This window comes from Leptidea sinapis, chromosome Z, assembly GCF_905404315.1.
Source record: "Leptidea sinapis chromosome Z, ilLepSina1.1, whole genome shotgun sequence".
Classification (NCBI taxonomy): Eukaryota; Metazoa; Arthropoda; class Insecta; order Lepidoptera; family Pieridae; genus Leptidea; species Leptidea sinapis.
The window spans coordinates 21,656,732-21,680,008 of NC_066312.1; the positions used below are offsets into that span (position 1 = coordinate 21,656,732).

General features: G+C 35.0%; 2 protein-coding genes across 4 annotated transcripts in view; both read left to right on the plus strand.

The window, feature by feature from the left end:
* Positions 1-23,277, plus strand: part of LOC126978499 (chaoptin) — a 310,992-nt gene that overhangs the window by 212,630 nt on the left and 75,085 nt on the right. The gene's annotated exons all lie outside the window — the stretch shown is intronic.
* The window catches only part of LOC126978496 (uncharacterized), a 52,173-nt gene that overhangs the window by 21,023 nt on the left and 7,873 nt on the right, over positions 1-23,277 (plus strand). For 2 of the 3 annotated variants that reach the window (XM_050827329.1, XM_050827328.1), the window contains exons 12-24: positions 778-852; positions 6,036-6,140; positions 7,068-7,170; positions 8,088-8,142; positions 9,880-9,963; positions 11,728-11,910; positions 11,993-12,217; positions 13,136-13,276; positions 16,827-16,915; positions 18,124-18,192; positions 20,261-20,327; positions 22,017-22,155; positions 23,083-23,200. In XM_050827329.1, coding sequence (XP_050683286.1) covers positions 778-852; positions 6,036-6,140; positions 7,068-7,170; positions 8,088-8,142; positions 9,880-9,963; positions 11,728-11,910; positions 11,993-12,217; positions 13,136-13,276; positions 16,827-16,915; positions 18,124-18,192; positions 20,261-20,327; positions 22,017-22,155; positions 23,083-23,156 — 1,409 coding nt within the window. In that variant the 3' untranslated portion in view covers positions 23,157-23,200. Of the gene's footprint in view, positions 1-777; positions 853-6,032; positions 6,141-7,067; positions 7,171-8,087; positions 8,143-9,879; positions 9,964-11,727; positions 11,911-11,992; positions 12,218-13,135; positions 13,277-16,826; positions 16,916-18,123; positions 18,193-20,260; positions 20,328-22,016; positions 22,156-23,082; positions 23,201-23,277 lie in introns of all 3 variants that reach the window. The other variant, XM_050827331.1, reaches the window with a different exon arrangement.

The following is a 23,277-nucleotide window of genomic DNA, read 5'->3' on the forward strand; positions in this document are numbered from 1 at the left end:
TTTGCCGTGAAGCAGCAATGTGTAAGCATTACTGTGTTTCGGTCTGAAGGGCGCCGTACCTAGTGAAATTACTGGGCAAATGAGACTTAACATCTTATGTCTCAAGGTGACGAGCGCAGTTGTAGTGCCGCTCAGAATTTTTGGGGTTTTTCAAGAATCCTGAGCGGCACTGCATTGAAATGGGGAGGGCGTATCAATTACCATCAGCTGAACGTCCTGCTTGTATCGTCCCTTATTTTCATTTAAAAAAAAACCGAAGGCCTGTATCCAAATGGATTCAACTGAGGTCCGAATCCATTCTGCTGATTTAGTATAATATTTGGGCGCACAACATTTTGATTAGGTATGCCGAATTTAAATTGAGGTTGATTTGTGAGAGGCCTGAGATTATTTTTGTATTGCAATGGAGGCTGTGTTAAAATAAGTTTCGGATTTGGTGTATGAAAAGCAGTCGTTATCGCGTGATGGCAATAACGTACTTTGCGAACGATGTTGCAACATATTTCTGCAAATTGTATTTTTCCTGAAAATTAACCTCTTTAAGGACATATTTTAGCGCATCCTCCAATGAATCTGGGTCTTAATTCGAACAAGCCGTACCATATATTCTGGTAAATTATGCATGAAAACAGTAAGCGAAGTTTTATTGTAAATAATAGATTTAGTTTCTCTTAATGTCGTGCAACTATTCTGATTACCTTTCGACATTAATATCGCACTAATATCCTGTATACGACTTCCAAACTCTAAATATGACTCATTTTGTTTAATTTTTAGGGTTTCCAATTGTATCGACACGCACTCGTCACCCCTGGGATCTCCGACATGTCTTGACAAGGAATGTAGATAATAATAAGTATCAAAGTCGCTTCCTTTACTTTTCTTTGGTCTAAGAGCCCGTGGACCCCAGACCTGCTTTATTTTATAAAAGCTGAAGGTTTGTAAGCGCATGGTCCCAACACATGTAAGAACGATGGACCATTATGGAGTTTTGGTTACAGTGGCTTGGCAGGTAAGCGGTACTAAAGGTGTGCAAATTTCCGATCTAAATACATCAAATAATAAAGTGCGATTTTTCGGTATTACCTTCAGAATATTATTAAAAATCACGTTATTCGTTCTTAGACACCCTTAATGTTCATGAAATTATAATTTTACTTACGTCATAGTATAAAAGCTTTTTTTTAAATATATAATACTTGGGTAATAAGAAGATGATGTTTCCTCATTAGCCAGACACTTTTGATAGTTCCAACCCCTTGCCAGACAAGCATGTAGGGTAGCTGTTGGAGAGCGCGAGGCAGTATGCATATGGGTGAGTGCGAGTGAGATGGCTAGTTAAGTCTACCGCGGTCCTTCACTGCGCAGTTGTTATTTCTACTGCGCATGTATTGTTTAGTACTCAGTACTTGTTTACATCAGCTAAAATAATATTACATACTATCTTCGAATAATATTAATTTAATATTCATTCTTAATTAGCAATATAAAATATTTGGAATATATTAACGGCCTTACAAATAAAAAGGTGTTATAACAGCTATATTCCACTGTTATACTGAGTATGGTTATACTTGGTGTAATATGAAAATAGAACAAGAAAGTTGTTGACAATTAAACCTAATATTGCCTTCTCTCTTCTCACGTCAAAATGCACGGTTCGGCAACAGCGCAACCAAAGAGGCAAAAAATGTATCTTTGTCTACTCTGTGTATATATAAGTTTGACGTATTAATTCTTCACTTTTCGATTTCGTTCTATAAGACAGGCTGCATACCAAAGTGATTATAATGAGGAAAAAAGATGTTATAAAATATCACCCGTTCGGTAAAAATAATATAGTTAATGTAAGATTTTGCGTGATATTCAATATGACCTTTCATTTTGTAACCCATGTGGGCCTAAAAACAGTGAGATTGTCACAAACTGCTCTCTAATACATCTGTTATGCCTGTTTGCATTTAAATTCTATTTACCTACATGTACAGGAAAAAATACTTAATAACGTTTTCTCCAAATATGGTTAAATTGCCAAGTAAAACATAAATGATTTTACAAGCGAAACCAAAGTTTAGGATAGGGATGTTTTTAATTAACTATATTATTTGTATCTAGCAAATAAAATTTGAATAAAAAAAAGTTGCACATTGCGTTTCTTGCGTCTGATCTTCTTCGACCTGTGCGATTTTAACAAGTTTATCATAGCACTCTTACTTCAACGACATAGTCACAGAAATATGGAAGACAGCCATTGTCCATCCGATCTCTAAAAAAGGTGACAGCTCGAAACCAACTAAGTAAAGGCTTATTTACTTGCTAACCAAAATCTAGGAGACCATTATAATACACAAGCTCGTGGTATGCCTATGCTTTTAGTTCGGCTTGGTTGTACGGTTGGTGATATTTTGTTTACCTAACACATAGTAGGGTGACGGCTATTGAAATTAAGGGTGAAAACGTACACCAACTTCCCTATAGGGTGCAGCAGTTAGGTAGTAGTCGACGTTTCTTGTTCAATCCTTAAGCTCGCCAAAGCTAGCTTAACTCGGAAACTATTTCTTCTACATATCAATGTTGGATGATGGATCCCTACAATATGCATTATAATGACAATAATAACATATTCCTATAATTATTAATCAGTTATTTATAAAAATATTTGAATTTGACAAATTCGTTATTCGTTATGTTATGACAACAACAAAATAAAACAAAATAAAGAAAACCTAACAACTATAACGGGAAAGCGAGAAGAGAACATCCAATCACGATGATCGATGAAACCGAATGAACATATCGATATGGCGACCATTCATACCTGTCACTACGACCGAGATTTTTGTAACATTATTTACGTATTTTTTCTGTAGACGAGTCATATGTTTAGAGCTTCTATCTTATTGCCAGTGTCAAAGCAAAGTTTGAACAATAAATTTACATTTTAATTTGTGGATGTATTTTATGCTAAATTACAAAAAGAAAACGTTGTGCAGTATTTAATTATATGTATAACGACTACATTTATAATTTTAAAATGATATTTTAGTATATTCTAACACGCACAATGGAAAAGGTTATTATTTGTTCGTAAACAATGGTGTTGCACCATTGGTTACATTTTTGGTCTCGAATTATATTTCCGACTATACAATGTCTGTCTGGCAAGGGGCTGCTGGAACTATCAAAAGTGTCTGGCTAATGAGGGAACATCATCTACTAATTACCCAAGTATTATATATAAAAAAAAGCTTTCATACTATGATGTAAGTAAAATTTTAATTTCATGAACATTAAGGGTGTCTGGCAAGGGGTTGCCACGATGCTGAGTGTCTGGCAATGAATAACGTGATTTTTAATAATATTCTGAAGGTAATACCGAAAAATCGCACTTTATTATTTGATGTATTTAGGTCGGTTTTTTACACACCTTTAGTACCGTTTACCTGCCAAAGCCACTGTAACCCAAACTCCATAATGGTCCATCGTTCTTACCTTACCTAACTTTCAGCTCTTATAAAATAACGTAGGTCTGGGGTCCAGGGCTGCCGCTTTTCCTTTTAATTTACTCGTAATTATTTGCATTAAAAATTCATACCGCTCTACGGTTGAAATCATAAGATAACTTCTTTGCACTTACGTAAGAATAAGCTTAGTAAGTTAGTTTCACCGCTATAATCAGGAATTAAATGAGAAATAAAGGGAGCAAACAGGCACAGCTGCTGCCGCCTCCGCCGTAGACCTTGACTCACTTTTTTTGTTATATAAAATAAAATATAAAAGCACGTTATAGTTACTTATTAATAATTTAATTAATTAATTAAGATTTCAATCCAGAAATAAATTAAAATTCCAAGTTTAAACACTAATCATATGAAAAACTTATAAGAAAATGTAGAACACACACGGACACTACGGTCTTCATACGGGTATCACGTTAGATAAAAAGCTTCAGTGGGGTCCACATATTGCCCATCAAGCAGATAGACTCTGCTCTGTGTCATATGCCGTTAGAAAGATTAGAGAGTACACAAATGTTGCGACCGCTAGATTGGTGTACTTCAGTTATTTTCACAGCATCAAGACGTACGGTATTTTACTATGGGGTCACGCTGCTGACATTGATATAGTGTTTGCTCTGCAAAAGAGAGCTGTTCGTGCTCTATATCAGCTTGGTTATAGACAGTCTCCCAAAAAATAATTTATAGAAATAAATGTTATGACTGTTTATTTTCACTACATTTATGAAAATTTAATATACGTTCACAAAAATCGTCACCTTTTTGCTCTTAATAGTGATTTTCATTATTATAACACTAGAAATAAGGGATTGCTTGTAACTAATTCTAGTAGTAAATGTATACACTTATAGAATAAAGGCCCACCCAACATTTAAATTTATTTATCTATAAATAAATTTAAATATTTTATTAAAAAAATGGCTCTGTCGTAAATCCTATTACTCCACAGCTGAATATTTAAATGAACGGACAGCCTGGGACTAGATTGTGATTATTTTATAGCGTTAGAAATGACTGTACAATATTGTATATTTTTATTGAAAAGAGCGCAAAAAAAGAATACTGGGAGAGTTTTTTGCGCCGCTTCTTCTCTCTCAGAGCGCCATTTGTTTCCGAAGCGGTAGTAGTATCTAGTATATTAGAAATGACATCAAAAAGAATTCTAAAGGAATCAATTTTGATAAAAATGCCTTTTATGCCTTTAATGAAGTAAAGATGCTATTCACTTTAATCTTAAATATTAAACAAGAGCACACACGAGTTAAAATTCTATCAACAAAAATGTGAAAGGAAATTGGGAAGGAAGTAGAAGGTAGTACTCTCACTGTCCAACCGGCTTATATAGTAGCACCATCTCTGCTCACTTGCATTATTTTACGCGATATCTAAACTAATATATTTGGTTCGAGGATTGCCTTGATAGAGCGCCGTACTGATGTTAAGTAACAACAACTCTATGTATAGCCACCGCTCGCGAAACACTTTTCACAGTTTTTCACACACGTAACTTTCGCGGAGGCAACAACCAGCAATCCTACCGGGTGCGCCAGTTGGATTTCGGGAGCGAGCAATTTGGTTTTTAAAAATAGAAATTTAACTTAAATTAAAATATCTTAGAATCGAAATAAGAGTTTATCATTTACGACCAGAACTTAAAGAGTTTAATGCAAGACTGTACTTAATAATTAAAATATAAATGCTGAATGTAACTAAAAACTATCTTACCAGCTGCTGTTATAATAACAAGTCGCGCAGAATCCGACTGATAAGAGAAGTGCTGCGTTAGGCTCCACCGCAGCCTGAGAGCTTAAGGCGCTGTTGCACTATGGGATAGGATATATAAGTAAATTGATATACTTATACTTCGAGTTTTTTATATTGAAACAATATTGCTATAAATGTTGAGAGTTGTATAAAGTGGCAATTATTGTGGCAAATATAAATATCAGATAAAACAGTTCTGTATAAAAAGTTTAGAGTATCCGTCCCACTTGACGAGATTTTCATTGCTAGCATAAGATATGAGTTATGAGGTATTTAATTTGACGATCCTTTCATCAGGACAATATAATAGGTTAAGCAATTTTCCTTTTTTTCCTCAAATTTCATTTAATAACTCTTCCTTTTTTAAATTGAAAAATAGGGTACTTTGGTAAATCATTTTAGTTTTTATAATAAATTCATTTTCATAAAAAATTGTAAAATGATGAAGCTGTAATATTGGTTTAAGAGAGTAGCTACGGGTTCACTTCCTCTCGTTATAGTAACTTTTCCGAATTGTTGGTACATGGTAAAATGTGTTTAAACTGACATTCATAAGTGTCATAAGAATATAATATGTAATGGTTGGTTTCAATTAAATGTTGTTAATAACCTAGCAAACAAAAAAGTATGCTTATATCTAATAGAACCCAGTTATTGTTTTAATTGGAACAAACTTTACATAACATAATAGTACTACATAATTAATTTAATAGTACAAAATATTTTTTATCATTGATAAATTTGTTACAGTACTGGTCAGAGAATTACCTGGCGGAGCTCAACCCAATTTTAATTTCATACGGAACATCTTACATAACATCAATCCACATAACATCAATCCACATAACATTATAGAAGGTATGGCTTGCTTCTTGTACTAGAATCAAAATGTACACATCAAGATAATTAATTTGATTGTTTATTTAACTATTCAAAAAACCTTAGATAACTTATACGTCTAGATAGAGGCGAGGAATATTAGTGTAGTATTCGTGACAAGCTACGTCTTACACTCTCAATTTGTATGACATTTTGTGTTTATGTGCGTGCATTGCTCAACATAGAGGATAGTTCTAAACTCAATTTATTTCGACGTTTTCACAGCTGTCATAGTCTATCTAGACGTATAAATGATCTAAGATTCAAGCAACGGGGAAGTTTTTAGTTTTTAATTTCGCGGAATGGGGGGAGGGGAATTATAAATCCAAATTAAACATATATATATATATTTGGCTTTTTAGTTATTTCCGGATCCGTCACCTCGATCGGCATTCCTGACCGTGGGTCGTGTTCAAGTGACTCCCTCTCTTGTTTTATGAGGGCATGCCACTTGTAAACCTTAATTTTACTTGGACAGAAGTCCCCGTAAACGCACGACATCTCTTCCAGTATGGTTTGAACTGATTTTCCTGCATGGTAAGGTACTATATAACAGCGCGCAACTCCTCCTCCTGATTTTCTCCATATTTCACAATTTGACTTGTATGGTCGACAACAGCCCATCGGCTAACCACCTAATTATGACAAAACCCGACATTTATGCCCGTAATGAGTTGCTCAATTTGTATCTAATCTACCGACACCTTCCCATTCTGCAAACTTAAAAATTTCCCCCCATATTATGAAGAATTTGATTTGATTTGAAATTTAACAATTTATTTATATAAAGTGGTTATATAAAACTATTATTTATTTTCGCATGTTACTATTCACATAAAACGTGTTTCCAACTCGTTAGTATGGCATAATTAAACATTTACATAATATAATTACATTTGTCCCCAGATGAATTGAGTGCAATGGGCCCCTATGGAAACCATCCTGTTCCTGATTTTGACAGATTCTTGCCATGCAACAGCATTTTTGCTGATTTTGAGAGCATTTCATAGTAAGTTATTTTTTTATTGAAAAGTAGGACGAACGAGAGCGTAGGGGTCACCTGGTTTTAAGTGAGCACCTCAGGTGAGGAATCTCACGAGCGTTGCCGGCATTTGGCCTTTTAACAAAGTTTTTTCGATTTTACCACCCTATTCTTTTTTAAATTATCTGTTAAGAAATGAACAGTATGTCTCTTATAGGCTGCAAGTCCTAAGTCATCTTTTAAAATACGCGACATGGTTCTAGGTGCTATCTTCATCTCCCGAGATTAAATATTTTGCTTTCGGACATGATTTCTTCGAATTATTTCCCTTACTGCTTTGACCAACTTTTTCATACGAAGACTACGTGGACGGCCAGAACTTTTTCTATCACAAACAGAGGAGGTCTCATTGTACCTATTAATAGCCCTGTACACAAACATTTTTCATTAGAAAAATTTACTGATTGGTGTTAACCAATCGTATGGAGAGTTTTAAAAATTGTATTTGGCTCCACACCTACTTTGTGTAATGCAATCACAGAGATTCGGTTCTCTTTATCACCCCACTCTATTTTAATATTGCAAAATATTGTACAATGTATTGTCGCCAAAATGAGAAAACTCAATGAACAATCATATAAAAATGACAGATTCCAAATTCAAATGTTATATTATTTTGTTTATGTTTAACTGTAACAGTATGCTTATTATGTAAGATTATACTTACTACATAATCATATGGGATTTAGTGAATTAAATAACACAATTTTACAAAACGCGTTGCACCAACTTTACTGCGCTGCTACATCGAAGATTTATCGTCATAATTCTCGTTACCAACATTATTGTTATACGCATGACCTGCCATGACATACCTTTAGATACAGAATCATAAAAGATGCGAAAGGTCAATGTATGCTTTATTCAATTGTATATTTTTTCAGCTATCACCCAGTGCCTCCACGCTTCTTCTCCGATCTCACGAAGAGAGATATGCAGGTATGATGTAAACATTTTAATCAATAAACATTTTTAATCAGCAATATTGCTATTTATTGCTTGAGCGTGCCATTGTTGTATGTATATACGGACCCTCCGATGCATTATATGAGTTATTTGAGAGTGTATTAAAGGAAGTTCTATTAAAATTATCAGAATCTTAGAAGTATATTATGCCTTGTGCTGATAATCACAAGTATTAGATTCAGATCTTTGTCAAAATCATATAATTTATCAAATATTTTCTTAGAAACTACTAGAATAACCAGCCCATCTAAAAGTTGTATTGATATTTTTATTAATTATAAACCTATTTCTCAGACAATAATTAGTAAACTTAGATCAGACCATTTTGGTCAATTAGCCTCTTTTAATATTGAAATAAACAAATGTACTTCAATTAAAATGTTTCTTTGTTCCGTTAAATAATAGGCGAATGGAGAAATTTAGAGGCAGTGTTTCGGAAAGACTCAAATTTGTATTTGAATTATAACAATACTCCAAATGAGATGTATGGTATGTTATTTAAAATAATTAAAACAGAGTTTGCTTCTTTCTATATTACTTCAAAGACAGTCAACTCAGCTGGTGGTCTCTTGTCATTTAATAGCAGACAACGGCTATATGAACTATATAGTGAGAGATCATCAATCATTTAATCTTTTCTCGAGTGTGTGAAAAATTACTCTAAATTATTTAAGAAAGTATGTACTATTGCTAAGTCAATGCATATAAGAGAAATAATAAAAATGTATCAAATAAGATAAAAAATTAACAAAAATAACAACCGACTTCAAAAACACTATTCTAAAATAATAGATATAGTATGCACTAAAAAGTATAAAAATAATTGCGTATTTTTATACAATGTAATTAATTAATCTAAGTTACTATTATTGTTATTTTTCTCCCTCGACTCTCCCCTCCTCACGACTCAAGCACATCTAACTATAACTATTTATGTAGTTACAAACCTACCTTGGATGACACCGACGTCTAAGATTAATTTCTAGTAAAGTAGTCAAGTAGCTTCTGCTTTTGTGAATAGACCTACCTGACTGTTTTTCTTGACCTTCTGAAATATGGTAAACACACCCATATTTAAATCGGGATCACTTCTGACCCGAATAACTATCGTCCTGTTTGGGCGTTGCCGACCCTTAGTAATTTTTTGCAAAATGCTTATTTTAAGCCAAATGCTTACTCATGTAAGCATTTATATAACAGTTATATAAAACAATTTGTCTTTACTAGGGAACGCTCGTCTACGGATCTACGGATCCTCTTCCTAATTTATATATCTGACTGATCTTGTAGAATAAAAAACATACGGTAGAAATGTTTGCCGATGACACTTTACTCATATTCAAATTGAAAAGAAGCAAATTAATAGTAATTGTCGTAGTCGAATATGATGATAAATGGAACTCTTTAACGACTAACAGTAAGGGTGCTATCTGTGGTAGCATTTCTGTCTGTAATCAAATGGCCAATGCGCTTATGTTCATTGCTGTATTGAAAAATTTAGTATATCTACACATATTTAGATAAATTGTTAGTTAGTGTACTTTTAATTTTAAACTATAACTTCCTTTTTCGTTGGACGTCTACTCACTTTAAAGTCTAGCAGAATATCTGCAGTAATGCAAGGGGGTAGGGTCTTAATTTATCTGTTACCTTCAGCTATTCGAAAAATTTTCCTACTTTAAATTATATAACAGTAATTTTGTTCTGCAGATTATCATTCGAATTTTGTACGTTCGTTTCGAAAGAAACTTACCTGGTGATGATCAAATAATGATGGCTCTGCTTCTACTATGGGTACGTATAACATTTGAAATTGTAAATTATTAAATTATACGCCGAGCTCATTTCCTATTTGGACTGAAGATGAAGAAAATTTTTGAGCTGATACTTGCTTTGTATGTATCATTAAGAAATAAAGATTTTGACTGTTGCATCTCAATATCTTGTTAATAATTGTTATTTATGTTCATAAGCACATTGAAATTTGGTAGAAACTGCGACAGTCATAATGTTAACATGAGGATCATCATAAACTTCTATTGCCTACTGCTCGGTTAAATGGAGTTAGTAAGTCTTTTATTGGACGATGAACGTACATTTTCTGTAATCGTAGCTAATCAAAATATTCAATACACAAAAAAGAAAATATTGAAAATCTCCTTAGAAATTTATTTTCATACACCTTTTCTGCCCGCTAAACAACGTTGATAATATATCCTATACTGTGCAAAAACCAATAGCTATATAAGATATTGAGTTCAATATAATATGATTATCTAATTTGTTTTATGAGCACGTTTTGCAATTTATTCAAATGTATGTAATTCTTATATATTTTATCATACTATATCCCTCACATACCTGTCAAAGTGACAAAATATAAGTTGTTGATTCAGTGTGGTCAACATTGTGGATTAGTGGCCTAATGTCATGTGCAATTCTAAATAAGTTGGACAGGTAATCATTTAATGTTGATTGTCTATTTTATTAGGCACCTTATATAGTGAAATATTTCAGAAAAACATAACTTATCTAGCACTAAACAGCGTGGTAACAAATTCGAAATTCTATTTTATTGGTTATTTAGTACCAATTGCTGTTAAAGTGCTAAAGTCATACTAAACATTATGCACAAATACATAATGGCGCAATAAATTTGATAACGATAATGAGTTCCATAGTCACTTGGGCAATCTCCTTTCCTGTAATAATTCTAATTGTCTTTATGAAGGTGCGGACGGATAGCGCGTACACTAGTAGGTACGCGTAGGTAGTTTACGCGTGTCCGGAACGTTATCTCCATACATGCAGCTACGCGTACACTCTTGGGGAACGCGTGTCGCGCGAGCTAGCTCACAGCGCCGCCAGTCGGTTTTGGTCGCGAGTCAAAGAGGACGCACACGACCGGGTACGGTACGAGCGTTCTTCGAGTTACAATAATGAAAATACTATCAGATTGATGCAACTTTATGAATTTCACCGGCTCTTGTGGGATAGCACACTGATTATCGATATAACGATTGACGCAGGAGTGGTGGTTCATGGAACCGCTAAGTTTGTCCGGACTTATGGCCAATGACTGGAGCTCGCGGAGCGCTCTGGATCGACTGACCTTGCGTAAAGGTTCGCGGCGGTCCGTACAGGAGCTGTACACTTATCCAATGTACGCGTGGACAGTGTTTTCCAACTACGCGTAACACAGGAACGCGCTATCCGTACGCAGCTTTAGAAAAATTCCCTGTAGATAAATGCCTTTTTGTTACATTTTGGAATTAAGCCACGTAAATTAATTAAGGATTTATTTGCACAGCGATAGTACAGCCGATAGAGAGAGTTGCCAGCTTAATACAAGGTTAAGGTCTTAACAAACAAAATATTGAAAGGAACTTATAGAAACTACAAATTTAAACTTAAGCTGTTAAACTATACATTTAATTTCTCGTGTTTTCCTAGGTCTATTTCTAAAAAAGTGCATGTCAGCGTCATGTCCAAATTAAGTAACTACACCTTTTAATTGTTTATTTATGTAAACGTGTTAACATTTTTGAATGATCACAGCATGATGCGGTGGTGGTACACACGCGTCGGGAGCTAACCGACAATCAGTTGATGTCACTGCGGCGCCGTATTCAGCGTCACTTTTTGAACGCTTTATCCACAGTTCCATTTGCTACCCAACGAACTATTCGTCCAATACTTGATCAACTCTTTAACAGACTCAGAGGCTTCTTCGACCGCGTAGTGAGTAAACAGTTTTTTTTATTTAAATAATTTTTATGTAAATGTATTGTTGAAATTTCTGACGTACATATATTTTCGACAGGAACGTATGGGTGTCTTGCTTCCAAATGTTAATCTAGTTGCCTCGTTCCTCGCGGTACTGAACGCGTTCTTCCAGCCGGTTGTTCGTTCTTTGTTAAGGCACGAAATGCGGCGTGCAGAAGATTGCGTCGCAATGACCCGACTGCTGTACGAGATTGGCCTTCTACTAATCAATTTATGTTATCGAGGTTTGGAAGACTTCATCAAAATATGTAAAGCGTTTGTGGTGAGTTACTGTTCTTACTATTAACCTATTGTTAACTAATGAGAGGTCTTGATTTTTACTTCAATTGCAACAGTTTTGGTTTTATTGCTGTTAAGTCATTAAGATTAACTGCATAAAGACCGGTGTCGATAATTTTTGAAACCAAAAAAAAATAGTAGGATGAAACCCATTAGAAATGGAAGAGAATATAACAAAAATGAAAGGAAAATTAAAATACGGGCGATCTGAGGTCGGGAAGTGGAAGGGGGGGCGTGATTAAGGGTAAAAATGGTTTATATCTCGATTGCTGTCAAAACTGCAAGACATATGGAAATAAGTCAATTGGCAAAGTTGTAGGTAATAAAAAGATTAAAACTTAAGTATTTTAAATTTTTCCACATGACCTCAAAATTTATGTGAAAACTTCAAAAAACCAAGTTTTTGGGTTTATTTTTATCCTTTACAAAATCAATTTTTTTGTCTCTGAATTTGTTGAAAATATACCTGTTTTTATGTCTCAAATACACTGTAATTTCTTAGAACTCAAATTATTATTTTTTTCATCCTATTTTGACTCAAATATCGAAAAAGAACTCTTATTTTATATCGAAATTTTACCCGTCAAAATATCAGTTATTTTCAAAATATTGGTCTGTTTTCTTTTCGTCATAGGAAAATTTAAGCCCATCAAAAGGCGTTTCATAGAGAATTCGTACATGTTATTTCGTAGCAGCAAAAATATGGATTATAATTCAACATCAAATAGTAATCCCATATTAAATAAACTCCTATTAAGATACGTGTGACACAAAACTAACGAGCTCACTTTCACTTTATCGAGTTGAGAGTGGGTTTTCAAAATTTATAGTTTCTCAATTAATTAAGGCCTTAAAATATTTAATTTAAAAGTATTACTTAATTTTATTTTATTTTTTGCAGATCGAGATTTTATCAGATACTAGTGAGACATTTTGTGATCTCGCATTCTCCATATTTCATAATATTAGGCATGCCGTGGCCAGGAGTTTGCTTAACGATACCCATTTGCCATCGAACTATGTGCGGTATCATCTGTATGCGGTAAGCTCCTCCAACCATATTTTTTTATTATTATAGATTCATTCAGGATTTCATAATTGATAATACCATGATTTAGGATCACTTATTACATGTGACACGTAAAAACAATTTTCGCTTCAAAATGAATTGGTGAAATATTATCATATTTAATCGATTCTTAGGGTGGATTGCACAAAAATTCCAGTTAACACTGGCGCTAACGGGTAACCCGTTAATCCGGTAATCCGTTAAATAATCTTAACGAGCGTTAGTTCGACGAATTGCGTTGCATCAACATTAAATTCGTTATCGTTCAGGTTATTAGGTTTGCTAGAGAAATGAGGCACGCATCTGACTAAAAATATGGAGTATTTTCTTATATGGCAATAAATACGAGAAAATGACAGAAAATGTGTATTTGGCGAGATTTGTTGGTTCATTGGCTGTTTTCGTTGTTTCGTATTTGGTAAGTCTTATTTTTTGTTTTGTATCTATGGAATTATTATTATTATTTATTGAAATAGTGCACATTTTCAGTTTAATAGAAAATTATGATGGAAAAGCAAAAGTCCTTAAATAAATTCAACTTAGTTCCATCTCCGCAACGAATTATTGACATATTGGTGAATTTCGTCCTCCGTATCGGAAGTATCGGACGAGTATCACACAAGATTTCTTGGAGCAACGACTTTATAGGACTCTAAAATTTTAATTACCCAAAAATCAGAATAATTTTATTTCAGACAAAATTATGCAAAATAAAATTCAAGAACACAAATTTCCATTCAACCGACAGATCACAGACATAATAATATATACTTAGGTGTTTGACAATAACTTTAACACTAACCACTTTACTCAATCCAGGGGTTATTGGTAACGTCCAAATGACGTCATTTTAACGTTGGTAAGATGGTGCAACTCATTTTTAGCTGAACCGTTTGTATTTTTTTGTATTTATTTGTATTTGAAGAAAGATTTAAATTTAACGTTCGATATTTAACGATAACGCGGGTTGGTGCAAGTCACTCTTAGTAATGTAGTGTTTATTTCGATAAACGAGGTGCTCCACCAAAGATTATGGATCACTGTGCCTATAACAATTCAGATAATTATACAACGTGAATCAAAAAGGGTATAATATCCCTTCAATGCTACGTTATATAAGTCATATGCATGCATGTATTGTGATGTTTAAATTTGAATAAATAAAATAAATAAGAATAAAAAAAGCCCCTACAAAATAAAAATATTATTTTTCAATTTCTTTTCTCAGACAACCCTAACTTTTAAAGAGACCGCCATTTAATATGGGCGGAGCCGTTGTTTGTAAACAAAATTAGGTAACCTACCTACGGACTTAAACATTAGGTATTCGATAATAATAGTACATACCAATCTTGCTGCGCAGCTTTTTAACACTCCTTGAGTTTCACAATAAATACACAGAAAACACCACATCACGTCTTGTTGATTATGTTTTAGGTAGTTAGGTACCTAAGTAGTTACCTAGTTATTTCATCACGATTGTTATTTGTCACCGCACCAACACACAATATCATGTCGTAATATTCATTGTTCCCATAATCTGCCATGATTATCATACGAAAATACTGCAATCCAAAAGTCCAACGCGACGATCTAACAAACATGAATGTCGGAACATAACTAAAGTATAAAAATTATTAAATAAAATGTCCATTGAATTTGGTATTATGATTAAGAGGTATGCACCCTCGCCGAAATAACACGCGGCTTGTATTTTTTATGGAAAGGGAAGACAAACGAACGTACGGGTCACCTGGTGTTAAGTGATCACCGCCGCTCACATTCTCTTGCAACACCAGAGGAATCACAGGAGCGTTGCCGGCCTTTAAGGAAGATGTATGCGCTTTTATTGAAGGTACCCATGTCGTATCATCCCGGAAACACCGCACAAGGAAGTTCATTCATAAGAAAGCTCCTTGAATACCGCACTGTGGAGGACCGAATTCGGCGGCAGGAATCAGGTGAAACAGCTCTTCGGAACACTCCCCATGATAAATGCGGTAGAAGACACACAATGAGGCGATGTCTCTACGCAACGCCAAGTGATCCAGCCGTTCACAGAGCACTGGGTCTCCGACAATTCGAGCTGCTCTGCGTTGCGCGCGGTCAAATGGATCGAGCTTAGTGGGGTGGGCCAGACCAGAGATGACAGCCTATTTGGCTTTGCTCTCCAGATGGCCTCGAAATGACAATCACTCAAGATTTCGAGACCCAGTATTCCGATACTAGGCGAGGATGTAAAGGAAATGTTGTCAAAGAGCGGTAATAATAAAACCCCATTTGTCAATGGGGTTTTATTAGTGGTATACACGCAAACTTGAGTCTTCTGGGAGTTAAATTGGACAAGGTTCATATTTACCCACATAATAGGGGCAAGCCTCTACATTTCTAAACTCTGGGCTGCGACTCAGAAATTTCTTACTAAAACCCCAATGCCCGGCCCGGGAATTAAATACCTACCTATCTATTATTAATACGAGAATGGTCAAAGACATCCATTTTGACTAAAGTTATCCGTGAAGAACAATTTCATAATAGGAGCCTATTAGAATTATCTTTATTGGATAATAAATTTTTTTGTGTTAAGAAGGGACAAGACGAGCTGGACATTCAGCGAATGGTAATTGATACGCCCTGCCCATTACAATGCAGTGCCGATCAAGAGTTAAGAAAAACCCAAAAACGCGTGCTGAACTACAATTGCGCTCGTCACCTTGAGACATCAATCATTCAAATAATCCTACATTAAAGTGCTTAGGTAATAACTTATCAAAAATGAGAACTCATTTAATTTCCAACATAACAAAAATAAAATTAAATTAAAAATGGTCCGGTGTGTAGGTTCCTTTACAATCGGCAATCCCTTTGATTTTACAAACACATAAACATTCTCCAATAACAGAGCAGTAAATTTGAATCATGATATTCACATTCACACAATTCAAAGAGTAAAAATGCCGATAGGCCGAACTTTTTAACCTAAAAATATGCATTACAGAGTTTCATAATTGGATTAGAATTACCTATCTTTATTGGTGATTAAAGTAAATACAAATTTAGAATGATTTTCAATGTCAGCGATAGAAAATGCACATACAAAATAACTTCGTCTTCATGGCAAAATGAGATTATAATTTTCCTCACAGGTGCAATGAGCAGTAGGCATTTTACTATTATCTGATATTATGTCACATCTACGTTATTCATCTGTTTTAGGTCAAAGAGAGTTCAGAAAAACAGCTGATAAGGGTTGCGGGATGCATAGTTTTTGCCAAAACTGTGTACTTTAAATATTGTATTTAAATATAACGCTAATTCATTTCTGACTTCACATAGTCATTAGAGATGACCTAAGGAATGTCGGGTCCAAAGCATAGTATACGATTTTTGATTCACGTTGTATAAACAACAAGACCGAAGTGAATCTTGACAACAATATTTTATTCTGTTTGTATTTGTATTATGTAATAAAAAGAAATCTGTAAAATGATCTGTAATCATGAATATTATATTATTATTTCAGCCCCCAGACTCTTCGCCATACAATTCCGAGCGCGATGATGGAGGTGAAATGTATGCTACAATGCGAAGGCCACGACGCCGCCGACAAAGGTAATAATATTATTTAAGACCATACATAGCCTTTGGCATTAGCTCCTTAGTATTTTCAATATAAAACCACAACAAGGTAACGCATACGTTGAAAAATCAAATTTGGTCACGCACGTTTTATCGGGCTGCCAGGTAGATGCCAATTCGGTAGTATGTATATTCAAAGTCTGTATTATTTTACTCTTTATTATTATCATTTCATCTTATTTTCTACATTTATATACAGGATGTCCCAGGAAGAATGGATAATCCTTGAACCCCGCACGGGACGGCTCTCCAGCCCAAAATATGTTTTTTTTTTAGAAAAATATACGTTTTTTTTTTACTTTACTTCAAATTCATGTGCACAACGCCCACAAAGTAATAAAATTTGTGGCGTTTTTGGTGTCATCTTATTCCTGATAGACTGTACTACTAGAAATACATTAAATAATATAAGTATCTATGATACTTTTTTTTAAATTTCATTACTTTGTAGGCGTTGTGCACATGAATGTGAAGTAAAGTAAAAAAACGTATGTTTTCTAAAATAATCATATTTTGGATATCACACCTGGAGAACTGTCCCGTGCGGGGTTCAAGGACTATCCATTATTTATGGGACACCCTGTTTTTTAACCCCGGGGACAAACGAGCGTACGGGTCACCTGTTGTTAAGTGATCACCGCCGCCCACAATCTCTTGCAACACTGGAGGAAACACAGGAGTGTTGCCAGCCTTTAAGGAAGGTGTACGCGCTTTTTTTGAAGGTACCCATGTCGTATCGTCCCGGAAACACCGCACAAGGAAATTCATTCCACAGCTTAGTAGTACGAGGAAGAAAGCTCCTTGAAAACCGCATTGTGGAAGACCTCCACACATCCAGATGGTGGGGATGATATCCTAACTTGTGTAGTGTATATAACATATTTATAAAAAACAATATCAAGAATAGAAATATAGAATAGAGTCTCGCCGACATTGGTTCACAATTACGCCGATGGTTAAGAGGACAGACTGAGGAACTTCCGCACGATGCGTGTCGTTCACAAAACAGCTGCTTTCTGTTACTGATCCTTAATCAACTTATAAAGCTAGACACTTTTGAGATGATGGTGCGGTCTCATTGCCAAAAGACCGTTTACGGAAACATCTCTAGTTATTATTATAAGTAGCATGAAACAGCACATTGAAGTTATGTATTACAGTATTTATTTTTTATTGTACAGAAGATTTACACATCTGCCAAGGGTACCTGGAATGGATGAAGATGAAGATGATTCGCCCCCAGTGGAAAGGTTCGTATAAACTTTAACTATAGTTGGATTTTGAGATTTTCGTCGAATTACTTAACTATTAAAATTGTTTTAACAATTAAACATTAAATAATAAATTCATCGAATCATTACCGATATGTATGAAATTTTGTGTGCATATCGTGTAGGTTTGAGAATCGGCCAACATCTATTTTTCATACCCCTAAATGATAACTGTAACCCTAAAACCCCTAAAAAAAAATATTTATATATTATTTTTTGACAATTATATTTATTTTTATTTTATTTTATGATTAAGCATTAAAAATACATACAACTTCAAATATTCACCCATCTACGATCAACACCTATTTTTGTTACGTTATTACAAGATGGCATACGAATATAATTGTAGTACGATATATTTTATATATTTTGTAGGTCTGAGAATCGGTCGTCATCAATTTTTTTATACCCTAATAATTTTATTGCTTTTTTTATTACTTTATAAAGCAATACAACGTTTACTGGGTCAGCTAGTAATCATATAAAATGAGAGAGAACGCCTAAATCTAAAAATCTTTCGATTAAAATTTTTAAAATAGGAAAATATGAAAAACCGCACAAGTCCTTTTAAAATGTGTCGAATTCAATTCATTCGAAATCACTTTTTTGACAAAAATAAACACAGATTAAAAGATGCTTTGAAACAACATTTTACTAATATTACAAGTTGATACGAGGGACACACTGAAATGATCGGGAATAAGAAAAACCACACGCACGGTATAGCTAAATTGTATTTTATTGTTTTTCGAAGTATTCTCCGTTCAACTTAATGCACTTTTCCATTCGTGCAAACCAATCATTAAAACAGTAATTCCAGTTTGAAGTTGATGTTGACAAAATGGCTGATTTGTACTCTCCACAGCTGCTTCGGGGTCTTCAAACCGTTGACCGCGTAATAAATGTAAAGAAATCGTTTGGGCTCAGGTCAGGACTGTACGGAGGATGGCCCATCAGCTCAACGTTTTCCTGCTTCCAAAAATCATTTGTCTTCCGAGTCGAATGGGAGCTCGCATCATCGTGATGTAAGATGATGCGACGTTTCGGGTTATTTTTTCGGAGTTCAGCTATCATTTGTGGCAAACAAACCGTGATATACCACTCAGCAATAACCGTTCTGCGTTCCTGTAAAGGAATTGTAGCAACATGCCCCTTTTTGGAGACAAACGTAGCGACCATTTTCTTTGACACGTTGCGGGAGCGAACCACTTTCGTTGGTTTGACCTCGTCTTCGAAGACCCAAACTGCTGACTGATGTTTTCTTTCAGGTTCGTATGAATAAATCCGTGATTCGTCACTTGAGACGATATTATAAACGGCATTTGACTTCCCTCTGTTGAAGCGTTGCAGAGTATTCCGGCACCAATCTACACGAGCCGCCTTTTGCTCTTCGGACAAATTGTGGGGAACCCAGCGGGAAACTAGCTTTCTTACACACAGCTCGTTATGTAATATCGACTGAATTGCACTCATTACGATTCTGATAACAGCCTGAATCTGCTCGTATGTCACATAACGGTCATCTCATATAATAGTTCGAACAGCTGCAATGTTTTCAGGCGTGACCGCTGTTCTTGGTCGACCTGCAGAAGAAAGAGTGCTGAGCGACACATGACCGCGTCGGATTTCGGCATACCAGCGGTATATTGTGGTTTGACTCGGTGTTTCACCATCATAAATCGAAACAAGTTCGCTGAGACATTTATCTTAAAATAAGCCGCGACGAAAATTGTGATAAATTAGGGCACGGAAATGTTCACGCGTGAGCTCCATTTCTGTTAACGACATGTCAACTTTAAATCAACATAGTTTTTGGTTTTTGATTCTTTTTTAATTGTATGATTGTCATTAAGATTCTAAGAGGCCAGTATTCAAATTCTAAAAAAGGTTTTATTGTAACTCAATCAGAAATATTCTATTCCCGATCATTTCAGTGTGCCCCTCGTATACGAAAAGGCTTTCCCCGTCCTATTATTATACATTTAAAATAGTTCATTAATAGCGGGAAGATGTTAATTAAATATATGGTACATCTTATTTACAGGCAAGTCTTCTCGCAGGAGTCAAATCTTGTGGGTATGGAATCAATTACGTCATCAGATGAAATGCTCGTAAGTTATATTCATAATATTATTTGTATGTAAATTTTAACTGAAACAATTTTTTTTGATAAGACGAAAATGAACACGGTTTTGTTGTGTCTTGTTTGGAGTGTTGCGCTCATCAACTTGAGACATAAGATGATTGAAGACTATAATCCTTTAACGTTACTGCTTCACGGCAGAAAAAGGTTGTACCATTGTGGTATCTATAAATCTAGCCGGCATCTTGTGCAATGGAGGCTCCCACTGGGATAATATATACTTACTATATTTTTTTTTGAGTATTATTGCTGCATCACTTTACATATTATATTGTAACTGAAATTATTGGTGAGTGATTGCCACAAAGAGTTTCTTGCCACTTCTTATTAAAGCTCAACCCTCAAAGGAGGTGGATATAAAAAGAAAAGTCATTTCCTTGACCTGCCTGAATAAGGGTATTTTGATTTGATTACCCTAAAGGATTGAGCTTTTGATTACTGTTAATAAATATAATATTAATTACAATTTTAAGCAGAATTGTCAAATTGTAAGTAGAGGTATTTGGTGAGTATTGATGATACGTAAATTAGGATTATTTTATTGTTGTTTGCTGAGTTCTCGTAACAGGTTTCATCATGCTCGTTTAAATGTCACTGCTTGTGTCAATGTGTTGTGTGTGTTTAATTGTCACTGGGGCGACATGGGACGAGTCGTCCCCTTCCCTAAAATATGGTTGAGGGAGGCGATGGCTGGCTCATGCGTCATGCTTGTGAACGGGCGCTGGTGGCAGGATGACCCTGTTGCCGGAGACTCGGTTTCAGATTCTTAAAAGTTATTGTGTATATATATATATATATATATGTATGGATATATACATGTTTATTTATTTATAATCTATATATATATATAAAAATGAATTGCTGTTCGTTAGTCTCGCTAAAACTCGAGAACGCCTGGACCGATTTGGCAAATTTAGGTCTTCAATTATTTGTGGAAGTCCAGGGAAGGTTTAAAAGGTGAATAAATGGTAAAAAATGCTGCTAAATTAAATAAAAACAACAAATTTGATTTCCTTTGATGTGTCCATACATAATTTCTATGAGAGAATTTATTGACGCACGGTTTGACAGTTCTGCTGTGAAACAATTTCATTACAACAACAGGGAGCATATTTTACGAAAAATTTTCTTGGTGTTATGATATATTATTGACAAATTAATAAAAAAACATTATTTTACTTATTATAAACAGAACAACGTCTGTCGGGTCAACTAGTCGCTTATAAAATGCTCACAGAATACCTTTATTGATTTATGGTGTATGTGGATGATGCAGCTACTGTACTCAATAACTTTTGTATTAATTTACATTTACTTTTTTGACTTACTCGTGTAAGACATTGACTATTTGACGTTTGAGTGTGTTTGTTGCATCATTTTACATATTGTAATTGAAATGATCTGTAAATCTTGATATAAAAGAGTGGCAATGAGATTCTTGCTACTGCTTCTCATTCGCTCAACCTTCTCTTTACGAAGTAGCGGTAGATTCAATAAGAAAAATATTTAATTTTTTTTTGACATTCATAAGTGTCACTTCCGTGACCTATGTGAATAAACTTTGATTTGATTTATCATGTTATTTTCCGAGCCTATCAATGTTGGTCGTTGTGATCAATGACTGTCATTCAATTCATAATAATTGTTGTTATTTAAGGTCCCAACGCCGGCGCCGGAGAATGTCCGTGAAGTTGCAACTGAGGTTTTAGAGGGGCCAATGGACAATGATTTGAGTGATTTTTATTTAGATGGTACTGCACAGTCTGAACCAAACTCAGAATCGTCCGATGATACTGGTAAATATCTATATTCCGGTACGCTTCGCTCCACCCAAAAAATCGATAGTTCGAGCTCTGGATCAAAACATTAAAATCATTGCCCCATATGTATAGTTTATTATTATCTAGTGCTCTGTGAACGGCTAGATCGCTTGGCGTTGTGTAGGGAGGTCGCTTCATTATGTTCCATCTACCGTCTACCGCAATATCGCATTCCAAAAAGCTGTTTGACCTGTTTCCTGCCGCCGAACCCCACTTTCGCACGACACGCCACAAATTAAGAAATCACCCCCATCATCTGAATGTAACGGGTTCCGCCAGAATTCGGGTTTCAAGGAACTTTCTTCCTCATACAACCAAGGTGTGGAATGAGCTTCCTAGTCCGGTGTTTGTAGGACGATACGCGGACACCTTTCTTAAAGGCAGGCAACGCTCCTATGATGCCTCTCGTTTTGCAAGAGAATGTGTTGGCAGTGGTGATCACTTAACATCAGGTGACCCGTAAGCTCTTTTGCACTCTTCTTACCTAAATAATATGAATGATCAGCAGATTTAATTGCTATGCCAAGGGTTTGTTTCTTACAGCGGGCGCGCCAACATCTATCGGGATAGCATAGACGAAAACCGGATAACAACTTGTGTCTGAAATCGAGACTATGCTATGCAGTCTCGCATGGGGAACGGAATTTTTTTCAAGTTTATGCGTTCACCGCTTCCCTGTACCAGTTTCTTTCATTTGACCGCATACAACGTAGAGCTGCTCGAATCATCGACGATCGAGTCATCTCCAATCTATCTTGATTTTTGGTGTTGCATAGAGATGTTGTGATTTTGTAAAATCAAAATACAAAAACAATACAATAGTAGAAATTTTTAAGCTGTTAGATTTTTTATGGCTTTATTAGATTAGCTATATATATATATTATCTTTATACGTATTTACAGAAAACTCGGACGAAGGAAGTGATACAGGGTCTGTTGAGTTTTTTCGACGAATTGCAGACCTAGACAGATGCTAGAGGTGAAACAGCTGAAGATACTATAGTAATCTTGGAAAACCCTGGTAGGTTTAAAATTTTAGTTTCTACTTTAATATTATGACAAGAGAATGAATGAATCATTAAATCAATTATTACGGTT